Source organism: Anoplopoma fimbria, chromosome 12, assembly GCF_027596085.1.
Source record: "Anoplopoma fimbria isolate UVic2021 breed Golden Eagle Sablefish chromosome 12, Afim_UVic_2022, whole genome shotgun sequence".
In the NCBI taxonomy this organism is placed as follows: Eukaryota; Metazoa; Chordata; class Actinopteri; order Perciformes; family Anoplopomatidae; genus Anoplopoma; species Anoplopoma fimbria.
Window position 1 is genome coordinate 2,075,804 of NC_072460.1, and position 17,335 is coordinate 2,093,138.

The 17,335-nt window shown below is 40.8% G+C and overlaps 1 protein-coding gene across 1 annotated transcript in view; it reads left to right on the top strand.

Moving 5' to 3' along the window:
- nphp4 (nephronophthisis 4) overlaps positions 1-17,335 on the top strand; it is a 157,252-nt gene that overhangs the window by 39,357 nt on the left and 100,560 nt on the right. The window contains exons 7-8 of the mRNA XM_054608940.1: positions 5,088-5,272; positions 9,355-9,490. Of these exons, the coding sequence (XP_054464915.1) occupies positions 5,088-5,272; positions 9,355-9,490 (321 nt within the window). The remainder of the gene's footprint in view (positions 1-5,087; positions 5,273-9,354; positions 9,491-17,335) is intronic.

Genomic DNA, 17,335 nt, shown 5'->3' on the forward strand with positions numbered 1-17,335 from the left:
AAATCAATTTTGCTTACTAATATGTCATCCTCACCCCTCTGTCTTCCACCGCCTCCTCCAGCAGTTAGACCGGTAAATTGAATCCAAGAGAATCTTTGTTGTTACTTTTCGACTATGATAATGCAATTTTGAGTCGTAAATACCCAATGAGGAAATAGTCTTCCACTTCTGTACTTCAGAGGTTGTTTTTGTCAATTTATTTTGGATTGAAATTCAGATGAGGGAAGGAAGAACAAAAACACACCCTCCAAAAAGAAGAAATGAGGCCAAAACGTGTGTAAAAATCATTCATGTGGACTGGAATCAAAAACAAACAGTACGCACTACAATCTGCCTTTATTTTCTGTTGAGTTTTTTTTCAAAGATAAGATATATTTTTCTACCAGGGTTATCTTTGACTTGCTGGCGAGCACTTCATCCCCAACACAGATTTAAAAAGAATATAGTTTTGTTTTCCTTGAGATTGCAGACACATTAGTAATGTGGGTTTTTGCAGTTTAAGAAACATTTCTGTTGTGGCCTCAAGGCCGTATTTGTACAAAGTGGGCTTTGGCTTTCTCTTGATGCACTGCAGACTAACAGCCATGAGAGAAACCATCACAGATAATTGTGATGCACTGGCTTCGATGCATTTTCTCTCTGCAGTTTATTGTTTTCCAACAGGAAATAGATGGTTAAGCAGAATGGTTAGTTTCCCGTTTACAACGCCCACACTAGGTGACTCGTGTCATTGTGAGACAAAAAACCCCGCCACAGACTCTTCCCTTACAATGCACTGCTTTTGTTTACTCTGTTAACAAAGCTCTAAAACAAACTGCCTCCCAAAACATGCAAATTAGTCTCATTCTGCCTCCCCCTTCCTTTTCCTTTTAATGACACAAACAGCATCTCGGCATGTTCGCTCCAAGGAACTCTTACTTTCTGTAACCCGAGTGTCAAGTGTACATTATGATCGCTGAAGGGGCCGTGCTGATCCGTTACAGCTGCCTGGTTTAGCAATTTTTGAAGCAAAATCTTGGAGAATATCAAAAAAATATGACATAAACGCAGGAGACAACAAGCTTATGCGAGTGTGGGAAAAAGAGAGAGACACACCCTTGTGGCACCGGTGTGCTCGTCACTCAGCAAAGTCCCTCTTCTGTGACTCCGGAAATGGAGTATAATTTAACTTGGGGGGCCATTTCATTGTTCCCTTTAAGCTCCTTAGCTCTAAAATATTCATATTTCAGGCGAGGGAGGAAGAAATCTGTGACGGCAGCAGACACAGGCGAGAGGGAGAAGAAAGAGGATAGCGAGCAAGAGAGGTAGAAAGAGAGAGACAGAGAGAAACTGACGGAGTGAGAAAAAGTGCAATGAAATAAATTAAAGAGAAACTGAGGAGAGGGGTGTGAGGAGAGGGATGCAGAGAACAGAAAGCAGCACTTTAACTGATGTTCTCTTATAAACAACTTTCTCCCTGTCTTTCTTCATTTTCACTGTGAAATACTTCATGGCAGACCTGTCCAACAAGAGACAAAGCCATTTCTTACTGTCATCTCACCCAGCTCAGGCTGCAGTGGAGGAAGAAGGCGAGAGTAGACAGCCTAGGAACCGACACAATCGTAATTATCATTTGGACGTCACTGGAGGCAATTATTTACAGATATCTTGTCATAATTATGCTGCTTGCTGCCTCTTGTCACCAAAATATATATTTTTTGTAGGATAGGTCAAGTCAAATTCAATGCAATACTTTGCTAAAAAAAAAGAAAACATACTATAAAAGGAAATAATGTAATAATAATAATAATAATAATAATACATTTTATTTATAGAACGCTTTTCAGAGTACTCAAAGATACTTTACAGACATTTAAAATCATCATTAAGAGCTACACACTAAAAACTTAAAACACACAGCAATAGTCGGACATTAAAAGCAGTTTTGTAGAGGTGAGGGACGGAGTGTGGTGATGGAGCAGGTCGGTGAGGTAGGAGGGGGCCTGATTATGGAGGGCTAAGGTAAGATAGGCCTTTATTCAGCTTTGAGAAAAATTCAGTCCAAGATGCTTCATATACATAGTCAAATAAAGACATAGATGTGTGTGAATATCTGAATACAACCGAATAGAATAAGGGTAAAATTAGGAAACACTGTTTTCCATCTTGCGAAACCCACATTTCAGATTTTTTTCATTAACTCAGATAGGTCTGGTGCTTTTCTCATGACTACTGTTTCCTTGGTTGATGAAACAATCAAGACAATCAGAGCATTGTGCGGGAACTGAGGATGGGGACATCACCAGAATCCATGCCAAACTAAACTGCCGACATGCGTTAATGAGATCAACGCAAGCTGCACACGTTTGGCGATACAGAAATAACCCTGCACAGTTGTTTGTCGTCGATACAAAGTGATAGTGGTAGATTCAACTGCAAGCCACCGTCAGCCCGTTTTAGATTTTTCTCAAACAAAGACAACCTGCATCAAAATTCTGTCAGAAATTTAGAACCAAATTCTCACACTCTAATATAGCTGCAAATTGTAACATCAACCATATGACATACAACAAACAGGAAGAAGAAATTCTACATGATTGAAACACGTGAGCGTACATCTTCGTCTTGGCTCTCAGACACCAAGCGTTAATTGAACGATGCATCAGCCCATGTTATCCAGCTGGAGGACGGTTATGTAACACTCCCAAAGCAAAATGAGAGCTGACACAAAGTATAAGCGGTTCAATGCATTAGTGAGTCACCTCTTCCTCTTTAAGGTGAATAAAAAGGGAACGCACTTAGGTAGACCTATGGACAAGGTCTTATGAGGATCTATTTGAAAACTTTGCATTTCAACTCTTTTTTTTCTTTTACCTGTGTGGCATCTGTTGCTAGAATTGTACAAATGTCTAACCAACATGGATCATTTGTGCCAAAAAATACAGCACTCGAGACAAGAGGAGCTATTTTTTTCTTAAGATGAAACAGAAAAGGGAAGGAATCACGTGAGCTTATGACAAGAACCTTTATCTTTCATCCCCATCACCAAAAGAAAAATATGCCACTGCTGAACACATATTGTCCGTTGCCTGTAAGTGAAATGAGCGACGATAACAAGAGGAGGGTAGATAGTAAAGATGTAGACAGAGAGAGGGATGGAGTCAGCGCAGAGCTGTAATATGAGCAGTGCAGCGAGCTGTGCTGTATGTGGGCTGTACAGTAGCCTGGCAGGCTCGCCCGCTGCTCCTGCTGTTACTGCTTTAAAAGACAAACCCAAAGCTGAATTGATATGCTAATTTGATTGAGAAGCCGTGGGTGGATATGGAGAAGGTTTTAAGCAGCGAGGGGGACCGGCAGAGAGAATGACAAGAAGAGAGAGCTAAAGAAAAGGAGAGTGGGAGTGAGAGATGTGATGGAGAGAGGGAAGAGGTTGAAATGAAACAAATGGGAAGGAGTGGGACGAGAGGCGAGCTCAGCGTGGCTCTGCACTTCGGGGTTACAGAGTTTACAGTCAATCACTGAGCGGTTGTCAGTCAGCTGTGCTTTATAAGTGGCGGCATCACCGTTTCCAACAACATCTCTTAAAACATTGACTTGTTTTTTATTAATATTAGTTCATTTAAAGTTAACAAAAATGAAATAAACATCATGCTTTTAAATATGACATTACAATACATTTCTTTCATTCAAGTACATTCCCGGTGACAATGATGACAATTTATTTTCATAGTTTTATCCATAATTTCTATCACCTGTAATAACATTGTACTTAACAGTAACAGTAATAGCTGAGATCGGGAGACTCCAAACCTCTTTATTTGTAAGTAAAACTGTTTTTAATAACATTTTAAAAACATTTTTAATAATCCAGCAACAAGGCAAAAACAAGAGTGCAATTCTGACCGGACATTTGATTCCAGCTTTTAGTACTTGACAGTTTTCAATACCAGCTACGGACACGGACTCGTCTGCACCAAAAGATAATTAAGTTTCAACATCAAGCCCCTAAACATTGTTATTTTCACTGATAGGAACAATGACCACAACTATAGCAATGAGACCCAAGTAAGAGTAAACTGGTATTAGCCTTTTAAGACCATAAAACATGCACTTTGGAGTCCCAAGGCATTTGATTTGACATAGTTAATATCATTATAAGTAGTACAACAAGTAAACAGGAAGTGTTTGGACTTGTATGTGGACCTATGTGGTGCGCAAGTTGTTGTTTTTCTGTGAGAGGGACTGATTGGAGTGCCACTTATAAAAGCCTGAAAGAATATTCACTTAATAGGATGCTTACATTCTCAGAAATCAAACTCATCAATAGTTAAGTGAGAACAAGTGCAAAGTGGAGTACTTTGATAGTCACTATGAGAAAAGTGTGAAGAGATAATTGGGATCAGCTGTCATTGAGTCCTCGTAATTACCACAGAATAAATCCATAGTTATGCCAACAACAGTATATGTTTTCTTCATTGAGTACTTCAGATAATCAAGCATAGAAATAGACTAACAAACACATATATGGGATTAAAATTCATTGAATATATAGTCATTCTTCATATTTGGTCCACATGAACTTAAGTCAAATTCCCAATCCTTTGCCATTATTGCATAATTCCTTGGGCTGCCCTAAACCAAAGCAATTTAGATTTTTTCGACTAATGGTTTAGTTGATTTACCGTATCTCCATAAATAATCATGCAAAAGCAGCACTTTAAATCTTGTATTTACCAGAGATGTACTTATACATTTCTTGGAAATACGTCATTCAGTATGAAAAAAGCATAAAAAATAACTCGTTGTCTAAAGAGGCGGCAGCCCAAATAATTTCATGATATTTTAAAATATGATAAGGGGAGCTTCAAGTCTTGAGAATATTCTGCAAATTGTTGTGCAGGCCGGTCAAGTTCTTCCACAGAAGAACGTAACCAGAAAGTAAACTATTGTGTAAATGATTAACGTATGCCATAGATTTATGATTTACCACCATTATAACTAAGGGGCCTGTAAACACAGACCCCGATCAAAAGCACACAAATTAATTGGAATATATGTTTGATGTGTTTTATGTTTTCATTGTAACTTTTCCTTTCACTGATTCTTAGAAACAACCAGGACCAGAGGGCACTCTGAGAGCAGTCGTCATCCAGGAAAGGAGGCTTCATGTCGGGGTCCACAACGGCTGGTGTTTCCTCGAAAAGCCTCAAGTGGTGGTGCTGGAGCCCCTAGCCTCAGGGACCAGAGGTCGATCCGACAGCACCTCCAAACAGAGCACCATGGTCAAGGACAGGTGAGCAGAGGAAACGCATGTCTACAGTGAAGTTGTTACTGTCGGCTACAGGAGATGATGGAGCAATATTCGGTTCTCAGACAAAATCCAAAGATGTGCAAAAATGATTTCAGGAGTGCTTATTTATATGGTATTTCATCAGCCTCACCCAGCGCCGGTCCAATTGCTTGTAGGCAAGTGATTGAAAGTTTATCCTGGAAAGCCAGCAAAAATTGTATTTTTGAAAAAGTTATAGGTTGGTATGAATTTCATTTGTCTCTAATAATGTTTGGGGCATGTCTGGAAAAGTGAATCATTGCAGACTTGTATCTTATTCTTCCCTGGTGTCCATTTGCTTCATACTCTCATACCTTCAAAGATCTACAGCATATATTTGGTGTGTTTCACATTCTGCCTTCCTTATCACACATAGTGGGTTGAGATCAGTTATTTCATATAGTAGTGCCATTGTTTCGTCATATTAGGAGACAGAAATAAATAAATGAATATGAAAAAACATATTTCAGTGTACTGTTCTGGGTTCTGACAAGTCCTCCAATTCATTGGGCGGGTTTCGATGTATCTCCACCATAAATTAAAAAATGCCTCAACGCAACCCTTCCTTAATGAGCTGCTTCCCTTATGCCACACTTACAGGAAGACTTAACCACACTTGAAAACCTACAAACCTACAGGTCTCTCCGTAGGTTTGTAGGTTTTCAAGCTACAAGTTCCACCTTCAGACCTTTAGCCTTACACAATAAGCAACATGTGCTGAGGTTAGAGCCACAAGCGGATTGGCGTACGAGTCAGTGCGAACATGACTGCGAAGCTGAAAGACTGGCCTAGCGGTGTAACGGAGAGAATTGTGCATAACACTAGGATGATTTGTCGCCGTTGCTCCACCATTGTGTGTATCTGAATGGAAACACATAGAAAATGCTAAACGCACATTTGACGGCGTCACCAAGTTGTGCCTACGACCAAGGAAGAAACGAACTGGAGCCCAACTCATTATCCCTTTTAATGTGGTGAAGATAGAAGAGATGTTATTTTTATTCTAAAATATAGTTAGATAGTTAAAATAGGTACGAGTTTTTTGTTCAATAACTGGAGAAATAGTATATTTTTTCTGTGTCATGTTTTATTTTATACTTTTCATGCATTATTGGTGACTTTGCAAGGGGAAACAAATAATGGCCAGAATGCAGCAAATTTGAATAAGAAAATTAAAGCCTCTGGCGCTCCTCACTGTTAAAAAAACCCATCAGCACCCATGGAAACATAAAAACTAACGGTGATTGCATACAGAGGACAAGGGAACACTAAAATAAAATTGATATATCACGTTTGCCCCTCCAGTAAAGTTCAGAGTTTGTAAAGTCTTTGCGAAACACAACTTAAGCAGTTTTGAGGTTTCCCAAAACCTTATTAAGACCTGATTTACCCTGGTTACCCGTTGTTATCTATGTAGATTTGAATAACAAACTTAGAAATAGAGAAAAAAGGAAACGATTTGGGTATGAGTGACCACTTATTTACAGAATGGCTAACAGAAATAACAGACTGCCCTTTCTCTCCACATGTTTGCTGTCATTCTCTACTGTCATACAGGGATGCACTGATCAGACTTTTTCTCTGCAACACAGAGACCCAAACTCCCTGGGTCAGGATCAGTGCTGATCTGACAGGCCTTTTCTTTTTTTCCCAAATCTAAAATCCCTTAAACCTCTCTGGGTGAACCTGATTAAGACCATCCTACTATTTCTAAGTTATAAGGCAGTAAATGCTCATCACTTCGGTCGTGTCCGGCTGATACCTGACTCGCTTAATACGTCCACATTTATCTATTAAAAAAGACCAAAAAGCTAACACAATGTATCGGTTGCTGCATGGATCAACAGTTATGTAACCATCAATTCCATCCAGCTCAACTGAAATTTGGTAGGTAGCAGACAGTCAAACAGTCAGAAAATATCAATACAATCCTGTAGGGATAAATATATTAAGTTTATGCTTTGTGTTTGACTTTGTAAGTAGTCTATTGACCTTGTTGGAACACCAAATACTGTATGCTTGATACGGCCTTACATGTCCCAACCCAACCCCTGCCTCATAATTTACACACTATTCCGTGCTACTTGGGCTTCCACCATCATAAAACTGCCTCCCAATACATTCCAATACGTGCTAGTACTCCATAACCAATTCAGGAGATGCGGCTCCCGCTGCCTCTGCCCCTGGGTTTTATTGAGACACCATCTCACTTAATGCTAACCTTGTCAAAGTGGATGTGCTGATGTAAGGTCACCGGTGTCTGCGTTAGATCAGCAGTAAAACATGTTGGATTGAATGGTTTTGAGAACGTCAGAAACAGATCAAAGCTAGAAAAGGTACAGGACCACAGCTGGAAAACTGAAGCCCCGCCCCCTGCACCACACATCACATACAGACACATACAGATCCTAAATCTAATTTTAATTCCGGGGATGAGACACACTTAACAAAATTAGTATAATTTCAGTGAGTTCCAAGTAGAGTTCCAGTGTTAAGGCACACTCCGTTATTTTGTCAAACTTGAAGTACCCATCAATCCAGGTCCTCAGATTCAGAGCTGGTCGCTGCACTTTGCTAATGGATCGGTAGCTTCTCTAAAAAAAGCCAGATCTCCTCAGATACTTTTCTAGCTTAATTGTGCTTTGGGTACACCAGCTGTCACAAACATCCCATCCTGCTAGTAAATCACTGGAAATATTTCCTAATGTAAATGTTGAGAGCGAGCAGACCTTTGACCTCCACAAGTAAACAACAGCCAGCAGTTTCAATTAATGAGCCGTCAGGGCGCATCAGTGACTCATCAAGCAGAACTGCTTTGGGTGTGAAAAAGAGCTTTTTTCTCCAGGCGGTATGCAAAATACTACATAACCACAACACAATATGTTACAAGAAACCATTTAAAAAAAGCTGTGATGTATAGCTATATATTGTCTTATTAAGATGCTGCTATTTCTCAAATTCATATCGTAATGTCAATTTTATTTTATTCTTCCACACCCTGTCAGTGTAAGAGATATATTTAAACTGTGGCCCTCAGCACGATTAGGATGGATATATATTGTCCAGTTTCGTGAAATAATAATAAACATGGACTTTTGGGTAAAAGGAATATTCCCACTATTAAATAAAGTCAAAAGTAGCAAAGAATATGCTGTACAACTGTGAAGATGACACACAGACAGTGAGAGATGATTGCTTTGTTTCAGTGCTTGTCAGGATCAAAATGTATTCAAATACATCATATGAGACACTAGCAGATTGTGTGGATGATTATATGGGTGTCTTACAAGCTCGAGATTGTGTGCACAAAACACAGGAACACATAATCGACACAAACACATTCTATCCAATAATCTGTGCTCAATTACTGTATTATACGAATAACTATAATCGGCATCGTCAAACTAACGACAAACATTATTTGTTCTGCACTTTTCTGTATTCTCAAAAAGAAGAAAGTGTTTGTGTAGAAGCTGTTCAATGTGATAACAACAGGGTAGCAAAACTGATTATGATGTTTGTCTTTCTTTGGGTGCTGCCTTTGAGAGCTGACAGTCTTGTGTTATGCCTGGTGCTTCCAGACAGCAGGGAAAGAGAGAGAGAGAAAAAAACTCAAATCTGAAGTGCTCGCTTGTACCGTTCTCCAGAGAGTCCGTGGAGCGAGAAAAGAAAAAGACGCTCGGCCCCACCTTGTGACACGCCGGCGCTCCACAGTATGCTCCCGTCTATGGTGTATGCAAACTGTGAATGACGAATACCAAGCGTGCTGTTCCACTGCTTACACAGGAGGCCGGTGCTTGCCAGGGAACATTCAGCGAGCGAGTGTATATCCTCCAACACATTGAGTTGTTTTTCTTTTGAATAAAACTGTTTTAAATGAGATGATATGAGGCATTATCATTTTTTACCAGTAATGGCTTTGAAGCACATAGTTTCACAACTAATCGTTATGTGTCCTCATTATAGCTTCTTTCCTTGGGTCTCTCTCTCTCTCAACATGTACCCTTCAGCCGTTCACTATATGTGCGTTTATCCTCTCTCCTCAGCTCTGCAATATCAACCCTCCCTCAGACGCTGGGCCTTCGCAGCAGCTTGGAGCTCAGGCTGACCAATCATCCCGCTTTGGCAATTGTCTTCCAGCTGGAGTTCGTCTTCTCCGCTCCAATTGGCAGGGAGACAATGGTAAGAGGGATGCACAAGCACACATACTAAACCATACTAAATGTTAATCCTAAACCCAGGTCCTAGCCTGAAATCAGCACCTCAATGACCACTTCACTTCACTCAACTCAAACAGGTCTTCACAAACAGTAATAGATGTACTTAAGATGCCTGCACACACACGCCCTCCTGTCCTCTCTTCATCCTGCCTTTGTTCCTCTCACCACCTCTCTCCTGTCCTTGGAGTATCGCTCCATCCATCTCTTGCCAGTGTCTCCCAGAGGAAATTACCGAAGGCTTCCTTCGCCACAAGTCCTTTATAAACTAACAAGACTGAAAGAACACTACATAGAAGGATGTGAGACCGCAGTGAGGAACCAGAGGAGAGTTCAGTCCAGTTGTGATGACTTCCCAACCTCTCTCTTACATTTTGCAAAAAGGTGTAGTTTCAACAACTGAGTTGTCATCTTTTTAAAAAAATGCAATTTGATCAAAAAGATACCACGTCTTCAAGAGAAGTTTGTCTTTGTCCTACTCTCCAGAACACGTTGTGTGTATCCTCAGGCTCTAAGAAATGCATTTAAGGTATTTCCTTCCTCATAAAACATTTGCAAAGCTGAGTTGTTTAAGTATTGTAAATCCTGCATTATCTACATCATTGTTTTCTAGCTTCCAGTCTTCTTCTTCCTCACCACACTTGCTGGCGCATTGCAACATATCTTGACGTGTTACCCCCACCTGTTGTATCATAGTGTGCAACAATTGGCAGCATTGTGTATAGCATCCCCCCCATGAGTGTATGGATGCTTTTGTATCCTTTAGCAAGTGAGGTCAATGAATCCAAAGGAATCCATCTGGCTCGCCCTAACTTTTTGGATAAGTTAGGATGCTCTGGCTTCGGTAAGCAACACAGCGGCAATGACCAGTGAACTCCTGGTTGCCTGGGTGATGGTTGACATCATTGACTCTACAGACTATGAGCATGACTCACTTTATTCTCTCAAAAAAACTTACTGCGTAGGTCTACAGTGCAATCACTTCTGCCACTGCTGATAGCTTGCACAGGGATACTTTTTTTTAGGGTTGTTGAGAAGCTTTCTGGGAATTTAAATAAGCTGTGAGTGTGATGATGCTATTAGTTTTTTACACTTACTGATAGAGTGAGCAGAATAGGACTTTAAGTAGTATCATAATGTAGTCCCCAATGTCCCCATGAACTATGTCCAACATAGTGATTAGATGCTGACTGATACCCAACACGAATGTGCAGTACAGAAATCGGACAATATATCTATGAAATCTTCCTTTTTTCATGTCTCAGCTGACATTCTGCGAAAATGCTAACTCCACACAGAAGGGCTGTCCAGCCAAGCCCAATTGTTTCAATAATAATTGTAAACATAAAAATATTCTCCAAAAAGTATTGTCATTTTGTTGAGTCCTAATCTGAACTCCTGTCAGGTCTCCCCTCCAGCCATTTGAATAACAAAAACCAGTGGCTGGCACCCGGTACAGACCGACACCGTCAACACATCCCCAGGGAAGTAATTTCCAAATTCAAGCCTCACCACTTAACAACCGCTCATGGCATGGAAAACCTCACAAAGACTGTGGCAATTATATGCGTGGGTGAGCCTTCAACACTTAACGCATGCCAAGGCTGGGCTCATTGTGTTACTGCATGTTATACTTTACACAATGAGGGGTCACCGTATCACCAATTAAAAGCAGCAGAAAAACAACCAGCCACTCGGTCGTAGGAGCGCCATGGTACATTTGCATTTACGTATTAATTCACCCATTCTTACCTCAGCAACCACTTGACGAATAATCACTCTGTTGGAAATGGACAGTGTTCCCCCCCTTTTGTTTGTTTTTTACCAAAAATGAGTTGTTCCGTGGATTTGTTGACATAATGGATATTGTTTATGGAAAAAAACAGTTTCTACTGAAGAGCTTTTTCCAAAGTATGAAACATATCACAGGACCAGCTCTGTATCTCTGCTGCATACAGTTTGCCCAAGTAACTCTGCTTAACTATTCAATACTCTATAAAGATTATAATTAAAGTATTAAAGTTATAAAAAACGGATCCTACTATAGGATGATCTAAATTATGAAGATTTTACCAACTGAGACAATATTCCTGTTATCTGAAAGTTGCAGTAAACACTGCTTATGTGGAGGCACACAGATTTAGAGAATTATTCAAATCATTGAATTTTTATTTGTTTGTTTGGAGATCACCATGAGTATTAGCCCTACTTGTGTCTTACCATTGACATAGTCTAAAGGCTGCTATTTATGTCTGTCTTTGATGGTGGCAGAACGAAGCTGGTCGTCATAGTGGAAAATGTAGTTATAAAGCTTATAGACTAATGTACGGTACATGAGACTCTTAACAATGCGTTTACAGTCAGTACACATATGTAGTGCGTGTTATGATTCTATCTTTTCCAAGAAACTGAGCAAATATGTCTAAGCAGTTGATCATAACTTGATCCAGGTTTGCATTCTGCCAGCCTCTTTACTGACAGCAAACTGCCACTCCATTGCTGCCAAGATGGAGGCAACTGGTGCAGTTCAGCTGTGAACACAGAGGGAAAGAAGGAGTATTAGGAATGTGGAGAGAATGTTTAGCATGCCTAGGACTCTGCCCATTGTCACATCTGTGCACACATGGCTAGTCTCTGGGAAAAAACTGTCTGTGTGCTTGTTGGTTTTGCAAAGTTATAGAGACTGGGCTTTTCAGACCACCCTTATACCACCCAATGAACAATAATGAATTTTAAACAGCACTTTTTTTTTGGAGAGCTTGATATTGGTCTATCCTATCTTGACCCTGCCAGATGGTTTGTTACACAAAATCCTCTGAGAAGCCGTCATTGGAAACGGACCAGGGAAGTCACTTTCAAGAAATACTTGGCAGGTTTCGGATGAACCATCTGTCAATCAAACTCTTACTGAAGCGAGTCGGTGAAGATCGTAAACTTCTTTTCCATCTAGAAACGCTTTCATGGCCATTCTTTGCTCTCCTTTGAATTAAGAAATACTTTCCGGTTCTGATATAATTGATGATATTGCAGCATTAACTCTTTAGGAGCCCCCATTGCTGTTTTGAACAAACCGTAAGCTCTCCGTGTCGCCGTGCCGTGTCACGCCCACATAAATAACGCCCGTAAGTGCTGCGCAGCTTGTTTCAGACCATATCTCATCAATTTATGGCATGGTTTTCAATAATATTTGCTGTAGAGGTTCATGGTCCCCAGAGGATGAAGCCTAATGTTTTGATGACCTTCTGATGCTTTTTCTTGTACCACCATTGGTCCCAAATTTCTACTTGTACACACACAATATCAACATCTAATGGGCAGATCATCATTCAATTTTGAGCACGTTCATGCTCAACATATTTTGAACCTTTTTCCCATTTGGACACTTAATGAGCTCTCCTGGTCCGCCTTCCAGCTTTTGTCCAAATAAAAATCAACTTCTCACAGAAGATAGCTCTAAATCTAATTGACAGATTGCCATGGGATTTAATTGTGAACACCCATGCTCTCAGTGGCATACATTTGCTTCACTTTTAGTGGAAAAAGTTCACTCAAGTACAAACCTGATAGAAACCATCAATGTGGTATCTGTCTATATCACCCCAGAATAGCTTGGCAAAAAAATGTTGTGTGGGTGATAAAAAAAAATAGATCTCATACCACACTCTACTTCACCACCTTCGCCTTCACTGGCATGAATGTTTGATGGGGTGAGAGAGATTTAGCAGGTGGAGAGTAATTTTCGTCTGTGTGTGGGAGTGGAGAGTGTGTGTTTTTTGTGCTGATGTGTGCATATGTTATCTGTGAGTGTTAATCCAGAGCCTGGTGTGTCTTGGGTGTCGACTGATAACGGATTGATGCATGACGCATCAACCCGTTATGGGCGGCTGTGGTGTAGTGGAGAGCAAGGTAGTTCTCCAATCAGAGGGTTCGATACCCGGCTTCGGCAGTCGATGTGTCCTTGGGCAAGACACTTAACCCCAAGTTGCTCCTGAAGGCTTGCCATCGGTGTGGACTGGATGATGAATGTTAGTTAGAGTCTGATGGTGGCACCTTGATGGTAGCCTGTCATCAGTGTGTGAATGGGTGAATGATATGTAATATACTACTGACTGTAAGTCGCTTTGGAGAAAAGCGTCTGCTAAATGACTGTAATGTAATGTAATGACGCCTCCTGAAGACTGGCAGCAGCCTTCGACACCCTCAGTTGCATGTTTCAGTGGGTTGTACTATCAGCGGACCGCTGGAACTTCTAAGGCGAGTGTGATGGGACAGTCTACCCGTCCCTGCACTGAGTCACTGCTGTCAGACATGTGATGCTTGTGAGGTGTTATAGCTGTGTTGAGCTGAGGTGTGCCTTCAGGGCAGGCAGCTGCACACTGTCAACAGCACTTCACAGCACTTGACACCACTTGTGAACCACAAATGTGAGGGGTTCATGTCTGGTTGCCCCCCACAACCTCCTCCGAGACTTTTCGGGGCCCTTGTGGAATAGGGCTGGTATTTAAACCTGCAAAAATCAATCAAGTTGCTATGGCCTTTGACCTTTGAGTCTATTCAGTCAAAAAACAACAACATGTCAATACTCTGAACATGGCAGAGTAGAGAGTATACTTACAGCAGTGTCTGTATAATCTCGCCTTGTTTTGTACAGCTTGATTCTAATGTGGAATCGTGGTATTTAAGATAAGACAGGATAGTACTTTATCGACTAGTGATGGAGACATTAGCTGTTATAGCAGCACAGAAAGAGAAAGGATAAAGATACAGAATAGGTTGAGCAGAGAAAAGGACAAAATAGGTAGAAAGTATTTTAATTGTACCTGAGGTCCAAGCACTGAAAGAAGCTGAAGTGGTAGCTGAAACAGAATTACTGAAAGAAGTAGAAAGAAAAGGAATTTAAAATGAAAATGTTGAAAAGGTCTTGAAGTTAAGTTTAGTTAAGAGTGAATTTTAAGTGCTGAAATATTTGAATTGCAAGCAATGAACCGTAAATTAATAAAATAGATATGTAAACACATATGTAAAGTCAAATTAAATATACTATGTATTATATAATTCTAGGATAATAAAATAGTAAACAGTGGTATAGGAATTATATTTTACATTATGCGATGAAATAGTTTTGCATTGTTCCTCTGAATAACCTTCTAGAATTCAATAACAATATGAAAGGCTTTGTTGTGCAGTCGCTTGGCAGGGAGCACAAACAGATGCTTGAAACGCTGTCTTATTGTGTGTGTGGATTCACACAGGATTGAAACCTTGATGCTTTCATTGAGAGTCCCTTACAATGGATAACTGAACCCTTTTTCTCTCATTTCCCCATGCTGCACTTCCTCGGACTGAATACCACTAGATGGTGCTGTGTAGTGCAACTTGAGGAAGAATACTCTGCTAGTGGGCTGTGCTCTGATGGGTGGAGGGAAGGAGCAGGCAGACTGCCTTACTGTTGTTCGCTGATTAAATAGAATTATGTCTTTTGATGTTTTCTGAGGGGGCTAAGGTGGGTGAAAAGAGTAAAACAATTTTGTTGAAATCCCTCTCTCTTCCAAAACATAACCACTGCAATCCAGAGGCAATCACTCGGTGCTCTGAGTCTGCCTACATGTCTCATCATCGCTCTGTTGAAAAAGCCAGTTTGCTTCTCACTGTAAGACAAAGAAAGCGGATGGCCTCTTTTTAAAAAAATTGCCATCGTTGCCTTTGGTTATGAAGAAAGAAAACCAAGCTGTGTCGTCATTTGTTCTCTCTGGTATTTTTGATTTGCGTTATTATCGGGTTGCTCTCTCTCTCTCTGCTGCCTACTGTCTCTCTCTCTCTCAGAGCCTTTGAGCGGACTTCTTTCATGCTCCTTAGTCAGAAGGATGGAGATAACAATTTAAATTAAGGAGGCTGGGGAGAGGAGAGGAAGTGGGAATTTGACTGATAGGCTGTTCTCAGAGGTTGTGTGAGGTCAACAAACTTCAAATAATCAACTTTTCTTTCAGTCCAATGTCCACTTCCTGTGATCTTGCTTTCATTTGCAGTTTTGCTATTTCCTGCTCTGTATCTATTCCTTCTCTTATTAGGGGCTCTGTTGTATTACCCAGCATCCCTCTCAGTGCTTATGCCTTGATGGGCTGCACATGCATAACATCTGTCTTCCCCTGTCCATTCCAGCTTCACTTTTCCTCATCACTCAAGAAAGGTCATGAGGAAAGTATATTCAAGTGTTGCAATTACTATGTTCAGTCATTATCACGCCCCAAAATATTAAGATGATGGTTACTTTAATTCCCTGCATCTCCTGTCATATTATTACTGTAATTGCTCGTTTGTATTGATTGATAGTTTGAAATATGGTTTTAATTAGATATGATGATATAATATCACAGTTTGATTTATACTGACTAGTCTATCCATATAAGTGATTTAACGAACACTGGGAGTTAAAGTGCAGTGCAGTTGAAACAACTTTGATTGAACAATATAAAACAAATGAAAATAGCACAGATTTATGAATGTCCACCCAGTTCCACAACAATTGAGATATAAAGAGCAGAACCATTATGCACAGCTTTATACATCTGACGAAAAAAAAGGTGTATGCATATTAATGTCTTTGTGTGAAAACAAAGATTTAGCCTTGATCTTAATAGAGATTTATGTGTCAGGCCCCACTGGTCAGTGGACAGCTGGAGAAACGACCATCCACCAAAAGAGACCGCCCTTGAATAAAACACAGGGGTTACAATACTTCACATACACAACCACCCTGATAAAATGTCAAGGGCAAGAACCAACTTCCATGTTCAGAACAGATCATGACCACAACAGATTGTCCTCTTGTTGTTTCATTTTGTGATAAACTGACCCTTTATAGTAAGTTGATTTACTGAGTTAAATTCTAAATCTGGTATAGGAATGATACGTCTTTCATACAGGTTACAAAAGCATTGATAAGAGCGAGCACTTGTAAAATATTGTGACCTTTTCGATCACTTCTCCCTCTGTTCCTTGACACACTCATCTATTTGAGAAATGCAAAAGTTGTGTCCATCATAGTATATCATGCAATCACTTATCCACTCAAAAGTGTAAGTGGACGCCTCCAACAGTACATGATTTACTCACTGTGAGAACACTCGGTTCACTGACAACTGACACGAGGCGGCGACAGCTCTCCTAATTGTTGTCTGTCATCACCAATTTTGCCTAGCCGTAACTTGATACGAGACGTCGCAGCCTCTCCCCGAACCGCCGTTAGCCCCGCTCATCAATTCAGCAGTGTAACACAGTCGCATACAGCTTAATGCAAGACGATGGGGCCTTACTGTTGTCAGCCTTCTTCCGTTGACAAGCACTAGCTCATCGCTAATGGAGGGGCCGGTCCGGGGGAAGTGGAGGCACGAGGCGCTGCTGGCCCGCGCAGCTTTGTCCTTTTGCCAGGAAACAATTTGTCGGAAGGCGTGACAGCTGCATTCATCCAAAACACTGACACGGGGAATGACTGACTGCTCGTAGGGTCACAGCCCCAGAAGGGGTGGAAAGCAGAGCAGATAGATGGAGGAACAGAGTGGGAAGTAGGGAGGGACGTGTAGAGAGGAAATAGTGGTTTCATCCTCTCACTAACCGCCGTTGGGCTTCTCAGAGACTGTCAAACGCGAATCACATCCTTGGAGCAGTAATTGGCCGACTCTCACGAGCTGTTACACCACGGCAAGCTTGTGTTGCTGAGAGAGGATGTTGACAGTTGTGATACGTTTCATGCGCTAAAATGGGTTCTCCGTTTGAGTAACCGGGCCAACGCCACAGCCAGTAATGAATGTGT